The 8983-nt window shown below is 46.8% G+C and overlaps 1 protein-coding gene across 1 annotated transcript; it reads left to right on the forward strand.

The window, feature by feature from the left end:
• The first annotated feature begins 1138 nt into the window (after positions 1–1138).
• PDCD2 (programmed cell death 2) lies at positions 1139–7116 on the forward strand. The gene is made up of 6 exons (XM_077902668.1): positions 1139–1436; positions 1919–2161; positions 2502–2630; positions 3859–3962; positions 5636–5749; positions 6527–7116. Exons 1-6 carry the CDS (start codon positions 1154–1156, stop codon positions 6683–6685), a joined length of 1032 nt encoding a protein of 343 aa, XP_077758794.1. The 5' UTR covers positions 1139–1153; the 3' UTR covers positions 6686–7116.
• Positions 7117–8983: the final 1867 nt, after the last annotated feature.

The raw sequence follows: 8983 nt of genomic DNA on the forward strand, positions 1-8983 counted from the left end.
GTTTGGATTATGTGTGTCATAGAGAAAACAGGATTGCACAGGCTTCAGGTGTGAAAAGTCACTGGATTCTCTAAGAAGTCTGGGATTCCACTGCTGGGAAGGAAAATCTGAGCAAACCAGTGGACAGAGAACGCAATTCACATCCACAATCACCCCATCTGAGAAGGGACGACGTATGTTTACCCAAGTTCCCGAACTTAGTTTTCAAAAATAAATATTCTCATATTGTTTTCCCTTCAGTAAAATAGAACTTACTTTGGTTGCTTAAGAATCTACGAACGGGGGCGCCTGGGTGGCTCCGGTCCTGGCCCCAGGGCCCAGCCCCAGCACCGGGTCCTGCTCATCGGAGAGTCTGCTCCTCCCGCCCCCCCTCCCCCCTGCTGGTTCTCTCTCCGAGAAATAAATAACATGGTAAAATAAATTTTTTTTTTAGAATGATTAACATGTGCTTATGGAAACACCACCAGAAAACAAACACTAAGATGAAAGAGAATGTTACTGTGTTTTAATGCTACGATTTAAGTGAAATTAAAGAAACTTGTTTTCAAAACGAAGGACCTGGTGGATGGGATCCGGGGTAAAACAGATGCGGGAACAGCAGCACGAGGTCCACGTGGGGCCGAGCCCGAAGCAGAGCGGCCGCTCCCGGGTCCTGGGTCCTGGGTCCTGACCGCGCGGGGCCTCGGGGCCTCGGGGCCTCGGGCCGGGGCTCGCCCCGCGGCAGGTGCGCGTGCGCGGTGGCCCCGCGGGCCGGGCGGGGGCTGCGGGACCGGCCGCGGGAAGGACGGCGACATCGCCGACGCGCGTCAAGTTTCACTTAGAAAAATAAAGCTCTCAATGTCGGACGTAACGAAGGCTGCCACGTCCACAAGGCGGGACAGGGGAGGGCCCCAAACGAAGGACCCAACTGAAACCCTGGGAAGGGCTGGCGAGTCGCCCCGCCCCGCGCCCGCTCCCTAAGCGCCGCCGCGCCCCCGTGACCCGGAGTTAGGGACGCGCGGCGCCCGCGGGGGGCCGGCCAGTTCCCTAGTCCCGCCCCCTCTCCCTGTAGCCCAATCGCTGCCGAGCCGCCGTCGCGTGCTTCCGGTGGCCGACTTCCGCCTTCCGGCCGCCGAGCCCCGCCGCCGAGCCCCGCCGCCGGCTCACGCGCTCCATGGCGGCCGCCCGCGCGGGGCCGGTCGAGCTGGGCTTCGCGGAGGCGGCGCCGGCGTGGCGGCTGCGCAGCGAGCAGTTCCCCAGCAAGGTGGGCGGGCGGCCGGCGTGGCTGGGCGCGGCGGGGCTGCCGGGGCCCGAGGAGCTGGCCTGCGCGCTGTGCGGCCGCCCGCTGGCCTTCCTGCTGCAGCTGTACGCGCCGCTGCCCGAGCGCGCCGACGCCTTCCACCGCGGCCTCTTCCTCTTCTGCTGCCGGGCGCCGCCGTGCTGTGCGGGTCTGCGCGGTGAGCGGCCGCGGCCCCGGGCCTGGGGCGGGCGGGGGCGGGGCCTCGGGGAGGGCGGGGCCTCGGGTGGGCGGGGCTTGCGGGGCGGGGGGCGGGGCTCGGGGAGGGCGGGGCCTCGGGGGCGGGCGTCGCGCACCTGCTCCGGCCCCGCCCCCCGCAGCCCCCGCGTCGCCCTGTGGCCCCGACAGTCCGACAGTCCGAGGGAGCTGGGCCCGACAGCGTCTCCATATCCCTGCGGTCAGTGCGACTTGGCCGGCAGAGCCTTTGCGTTATTCCCGGCGAGCTCGAAGACCGCATTCAGTGGTCGTGGATACCCAACTAGTTTGTTGTTTTCCACGTGGTGTTTTCTCCTCTTTCAGAAAATAAGATCCCTGCCATCAAAAAGTTCCCTCTTTTCAATTCTGTGTGAACCGGAGGCCCCAGTATTTCGGTTGCTATATTGTTTTACTAACGATGCTTCATTTCTCCTCATTTCCTCGTAGTTTTTAGAAATCAGCTGCCCAGAAAAAATGACTTCTACTCCTATGAGCCACCGTCTGAGGATCCTCCTCCCGAGACAGGAGAGTCTGTGTGCCTCCAGCTCAAGTCCGGTGCTCACCTCTGCAGGGTTTGTGGCTGCTTAGGCCCCAAAACGTGCTCCCGCTGCCACAGGGCCCGTTACTGCAGTAAGGAGCACCAGGCTCTGGACTGGAGGTGTGGGCACAAGCAGGCCTGCTCGCACCCAGGTGAGGCACCTCTTCTGCAGTCCGGGCTCGGTTTCATAGTCTCTCTCCACTTCTGAGGTTAAAAGTTAAGATTAGAGAAGGTATCATACTTTTCAAAATTTTGGTAACTGGTAACAACACCTAGGAAGGAGGAACCATGAGGTCTTGCCTGCTCAGTTGTGTCTCAGACTTGCCTTAATACGGACGATTAATTTATTATCTAAACTGCTGAACTCTGTGTATTATATTTACTAGGGAAAACTGTTACTACATAGAATACACTTTACAAATGGAAAATTATTGGACCCTCTTTAAAACTAAAGGATTAGTAATGATGCTTAGTTACCTTTTCTTGTTTCAGATTTAGATGGAACAATTCCAGACCACAACTTCCTTTTTCCAGAATTTGAAATTGTAATAGAAACAGAAGAGGAGATTACGCATGAAGTTGTTGAAAAAGAAAATGAATCCGAAATTGTGGGGAGCATGGGTAAGGAGTTAGCTTTAGAACGTTATGTGATTAAATGTAATGCTAGAAAGAAAAGGCTCAGTATGTCAAGAAGAGAGGAGAAGTATGACTCAGTATGATAGGAGAAGTCAACTCACTTTGGAGTCTGTAGCCTGTAATTTTCAAATACTGTACCTCCCCACATGGTGTATTTATCAGATAGTGGTTCTGATGAAGACCTGTCTGGGCAAGTATCCAGTATCCGGGTGGTCGTGGGATAAGGCTCCTCCACTGGATAAGCTCATCTGGACCCAAGATCTGTTTCTCAGTTGTAGTTGGAGCATGTGAGTGTGTGTAGTGTAGTGTTGCGGGGGTGGGGGTGACAAGGGCCCTTTAAATGTTTCATTTAGCTGGTTTCAGATTCCCGATTTTACAGGTTACCTGGAGATGATGGTATGGGACTCTAGTCCCAGGGTCAGCCAGGTACTTAAGAGAAGGATGCGTAGACAGCATTTATCCAGCAAAGGCTATTTGTGCATGATCTCCTCTCAAGCAGTACAGTGAGTTAGGAACTACCTCATTTTGCAGTGAGGAACTTGAGGTTTTCTGTGTAACTTGGTCATGTAACCAAAGTTTTAGAACTGCAGTTAGAGCTCAGTGTTGTTGACTGCAGAATTTCGGTTCCTAACTGCTACAAAATTAGGTTTGAGAGTCTAAATCAGACTTCAAAATAGGTTACCGTCAAGTGCTGTCATAAATATGCTTTGGTACATGTAACACAGACTAAATCCCATTGAGGACAGCAGTGGTTTGGAGCTGGGATTCCAGGATGGGAGTGTGCAGAGAGAACAAGCCACTGGGTCTACAGGGAGTGAGCGTACCAGCCAGGAAGGGACGTGTGAGACAGGAGATTGGTGGGACGGTCCAGGCAGCGGAAGGGCAGTAGTGAGAATAAAAGGCTGTGTTTGCTGGGTGTCCTTGCATCTACTGGGCACAAGTCCTAAACCCAGGACTTGCGTCTGTGCTTTTAATTGACAGCTTTCAAGAGAAGCACTCACTAGGAACCTGCCCAGCAAAGTGGGGTACCTGGAAAATAAGATGGTCCTGAAGTACTAACTTTAATGAATTAAAATAGGGAAAGCCTACGGGAACATCTGACTGATTTAACTCTAAGTTGGTGGTTTGAAATTTCCTGCCCTCAGCACATGGGGAATGTCAAGTCATGGGGATTAGTCCTCTTGCCTTAACAGTTACGTTGATGACTTTTCAGGTGAAGCACCTGAGGAAGAATTGGATTCTATGGCCAAACATGAATCCAAGGAAGATAAAATTTTCCAGAAGTTTAAAACTAAAATAGCGCTTGAGCCGGAACAGGTAAACTAGAACTCTTACAACTCCTTCTTGTGTTCTTTTCAGGCCGTGTTTTCCGGGTACAGTCCCTGAGAAGTAACTACAATAAAGCTAGTCTCTTGTTACAGGAATCCTTTCACACAGTGGTCCTGCTGATCCTGTCAGTAGTTTCTGAGACTGCAGGTTATACTGTTTATCACCTAGAGGGTCCGTGTTTTAAAGAAAGCATTAGAGACAGATGAGTAAGGTGTGTTGCCTATAATACAGGAAGTTTGTACCAGTTGAAGGAAGGAGGGAGGGAGGAAGGAAGGAAGGAATAGATATTTTTGCCCATTTATCCAACAGGAACCTTTTGCTTATAAAACCAACATGACATGTTACCGCAGACACTAGTTTTGTGAAAAGAAAAATGGGCTTTGGTATTGGGAAGAATCCTGGATCCTGGAATTAAACAATGAGCTTTGATGTCATTGTATCTGCAGTGTAAAAAAATCAGAGGGTAGTTGTGAGCATGAAGGGAGAATGTAGGCACATAGTAAGTGCTCAGCAAATGTTTCCTGTCTTCATCTGTTTTTTTTTTTTTTTTTTTTTTCCATCTCTGTTCTTCCATTAACATCATTCCCCTTAAAGACACTAAATCAGGGCAGCCCCGGGACTCAGCAGTTTAGCACCACCTTCAGCCCAGGGTGTGATCCTGGAGACCTGGGATCAAGTCCCGCGTCAGGCTCCCTGCGTGGAGCCTGCTTCTCCCTCTGCCTGTGTCTCTGCTTCTCTCTCTCTCTCTGTCTCATGAATAAATAAATAAAATAAAGACCCTAAATCACTGCAGAAAGCTCAGCTAAACTTCTATAAAGCAGTCACTGAATCAAATAAATATCCCGAGCAAGAACATTATAAGGATAGACGTAAGCACTAAGCACTGAGAAGGTAGTTTTTAGTAATGTGTATGCTTTTAACAAAACACAGGAAAGCCATTCTGTTGATGCGCAAGATCTTAACAATGACATTTATCTCTGTATTATTTATCTAAACTACTTGGCATTTGTATCTTTAAAATGTTTTTCAAAAAACTTGAGAGCGAGCGAGACTGTGCACAAGCAGGGGTGGGAGGGCAAAGGGACAGAGAATATTTCAATTTTTTAAAGGTTTTATTTGAGAGTATGCAAGAGAGAGCAAGCGAGCAGCACACCTGTGTGTGTGTGGGGGGGGGCGGGGCGGTGCAGAAAGAGAGGGACAAGCAGACCTTGTGCTGGAGCTTGGGCTCCATCTCACAGGCCTGATATCATGACCTGAGCTGAAACCATTCAGGTGCCTAACCAGTGGAGCCATCCAGACGCCCCGTCCCTTTCAAAATCTTTTAACTGAGGTTCCTTTTATCTGATAGCACAGACTCTGGGCTGCATTCTGGATTCAGAAACTGGTAATGGAGAAACAGGATTATGTGGGACCCTACTCAGGATTCAGATTCTAACCATATTATCATCTATGAAATATGATTTTGGTATCCAGAGTCAGATAAGCTAAAATAACTGACTTGACATTTTATTAACAGTGCCAGGTCTGAGGTGGGGAATAGTAAAACTGTGTTTCAGATGAGTGTTCCATCAGGGTTCTCCAGATGATTCTGCAATCACAGGCTACCACTGGTAATTTAGGTGACATGTTGGCGATCTGCACATGATCCTGGTTGATTTTAGGTTCTCAGATACGGCAGAGGGATTGCACCCATCTGGATCTCTGGTCAAAATATCCCTCAAGAAAAGGATATTCCACATTGCCCCTGTGGTGCCAAGAGGATATTTGAATTCCAGGTATGACTTCAAGAGTATTTTAACATATGATCACCCTAAGTTATCTTACTAAATGCTATAAAACTTTTCCAAAGTAACACATACACACGGATCCTGTTGTTGCTACAGAAAGTGCCTTGTCTCACCTAAGAGCTTATTCCTTGGAGGGGATTAGGTTTGATGGTCTTATCTGGTAGTTATTTCTCTCTCTAAATAACATGCTTTTTCTGGTAATTTGTCAGTTTACTAGTTTTTAGACATTATCCATTCACTGACATGTGCAGTAATGAGGATTTAAATGTAGTTTCTTATACCATCTGGACCATCCTCCCCCCTCCCAGTGCGGTTACAGCATCATTTTTGGTGTCTCCATTTTGTTACCTTTGTAATTTTAAATATTCCTTCTTGTTACAGCAATTAAGGTCTTTGTACTTTGTGACAGGAGTGTTTTATTAGAGGTGCTAAACTGTTTGGTGTTAGCTTGTGGATTTGTTAGGAAAACAAATGGACATAATCATTAAGACATATGGTTTTTCAAAAGGATCACAATCCATTTGGGTTGGGTAGAAGTGTTCTTCCACAGCCGATCTGCTAACCTTACAGTGGTAGTAGGTACTATTTGTGGCTTAGGGGAAAAGAGGAATTGTGAAGACTGTATCCAACAGTAATTGGTTCTTGGTGTCAAAGCTAGAGACTGAGAGACCAGCATCCCTGTAATCACCCTGGCACAGGCCTGTTGAAAGCAGACAGTGTTCCCTGCCTCGATGCAAGGCTCTGATTGAGTCGTCCTCTTTGCAGGTCATGCCTCAGCTGCTCAACTACCTGAAGGCCGACAGACTGGGCAAGAGTGTCGATTGGGGTGTCCTGGCTGTCTTCACCTGTGCTGAAAGCTGTAGACTGGGGATTGGCTACACAGAGGAATTTGTCTGGAAGCAAGATATAACAGATACACCCTAAAGACACTGTAAAGCCTCACAGATGCTCTTAATCTCTTAGACCTTGCGCGACCACTTCTACACTTTATCCTAAGAGACAAAAGTACAAAGATGTTGTTTTAGGCGAGTTTACAATGTGTAAATATTAGTGAAACAATAATGCCCAGTGACAGGTAATTAAATAAATGTTGGTAAATACCTACAGAGGGTAATGCAGTCTTAATGATGTAGACTTGTACGTACAAGATACAGGTTTAAACTGACACCAAGATCTTCATGGCATGTTCATATCTTTGTTAAAATATTTATACATGTGTATGTCCACAGAAACCTGGAAAGATACGTACTTGGTGGGAACTAGTTAACTAAGGATGGTGAGACTAAGTGAAATAATTGTTTTACCTACGTGTTTCTTTCTACAATAAAAATGGGTTAATTGCCTAATTAAGACAATCCATTACTCAGAACATTTTTCCTCCTAAAATATGCAATGTTAAAACCAAGAGAAAACTTTTTGGGTAAAACCCAAAGAGACTTGACTGGTAATCAGGTCACTGTCACCGGCTCTAGGATACACAGAAGCCCAGAACAATGGAAAAATACAGAACTCACAGGCTGGTGAGTGTTATGAATAACTGACTTTGGAGAGAAGCTCTACTTCAAAACTGACCTTGATCAGAGACTGCTGCAAGGCAAGAATGAGGTCCTCCCACCCCCATCTCCTAACCAGCGTACATGTGGGGAGTAAACCCAAGTAAGGAGGCAGGAATCAGCCACTGGGAAATGTGGCCCTGAGGTCCGCTAAACCTATTAACCGTGCTAAGGCTCCTTCTGGCCGATAGTGTTTCTCAATTACGTTGTGACGGTTCCTGGTTCTATCAACACCCAGTGACGCCTGCCAAGTGCTACAGCAAGCCTAAAGGGACACTGCTGTTGACGGAGTGCTTGAAAACCAACAGCTAATCTAGGTTGGTCCATATTCTCCCAGAAGTGTGTCTTTTTGGATGTTACACCATATGTTAACGTCACTGACTACTTGGCTATCTCCCTACACTTTTATATGAGAAACTCGTGGCCCATTAGCCCACATTCTATGTGTACCTATGTGTATGTGTACCTATGTGTATGTAATTCATAGAAGTGTGTGTATAAAATACAGTGAAGCAAAGTGCCACATGGGAATCCACTAGGGTACTTTTAAATACCTGTCAGGAAGGAGGAAGGTGTCACAGCTTTCAAGCTGAGAGAGCAAAGTCAGAATCACCTACAACTATGGTGATAATGTGTGGCTTCTGGAAAACTGGACTAGTGGCGGGGGTGGGGGGGTCTTCACATTGCAAATTATAAATGATTCCTGAAGTCGGGAGATGTTACAGTTTTCCAATGCAGATCAGCACCCTGACTGCCAAGGACTTTAAGCAAATCCATTAGGGTTTGGAAACCTCACCAAATGATTGTAGACATTCTCGCAGGTGTGCTGGGAATAACCAGCCGGGCTGTCCTTTACGTGTGCATCCCTGCCAATTTCTGGGAATCACAGTGAAGAGTTCACAGGGTCTTTGCACTTACAGACTAGTCCAAATTACCAGAAAGTGTCCATGTCAACTGGCATCCATCTTAAAAAGATGACCGTACAGAAAATAATACTAAATAAAAATAACCTAAAACCAAAAATTTAAATAAAAACATGAAGCAACTCAGTTGTCTCTAGAAATAGCAAGATGCATTTAAAAACACCATAAAATATTCACATCTCACCCAGTAACTTCCTGTGGAGGATGTCCCTCACTACTGCTAATCTAAGTACTCCACTGTCCACCAAAACACATTTGGCTCAAACGCTGCCTGACCCAACCGCTCATCCTACTACGACAGCAATACATTCGTCCTGTTATTTTAGATACTGAATGCCGTTCTCATGATCCCTTGACAATTTGGATATCACAGCAAAATAAGTATGTTTAAGTGCTTTCGATAATCACGCTGGTGGTAATATTGTAAACTAAGACTGTTTGCAGGTATAATGTAAGGTAAAGTAGACTTATCTACTAAAAACTGGGGTTTTCTAACTCATTTCATGTATTTTTAAAAATTAAGGATTCTCAGTGTAAAAAATATGTAAATGATCAAATGAAACCCCCATAGTCCCGAATTTGAATTCGATATATTGATATGAACTCATGAGGTATTTTATCTCAAAAGCTTTCGAAGGGAAAGAAGCAAGCATTTATCCTGCTATATGACGTGTATCACTTTACAAAAGTATTCTAATGAATGACTGGAAAAGAAGTAATTGGAATTCATCATTTGCACCCCATAA

Source organism: Canis aureus, chromosome 7, assembly GCF_053574225.1.
Source record: "Canis aureus isolate CA01 chromosome 7, VMU_Caureus_v.1.0, whole genome shotgun sequence".
Lineage (NCBI taxonomy): Eukaryota > Metazoa > Chordata > Mammalia > Carnivora > Canidae > Canis > Canis aureus.

Coding starts and splice junctions, on each gene's coding strand:
- PDCD2 (XM_077902668.1), top strand. CDS start 1,154: ATGGCGGCCGCCCGCGCGGGGCCGGTCGAGCTGGGCTTCGCGGAGGCG. Junction 1,437..1,918: donor GTGCTGTGCGGGTCTGCGCG/GTGAGCGGCCGC, acceptor ATTTCCTCGTAG/TTTTTAGAAATCAGCTGCCC. Junction 2,631..3,858: donor CGAAATTGTGGGGAGCATGG/GTAAGGAGTTAG, acceptor ATGACTTTTCAG/GTGAAGCACCTGAGGAAGAA.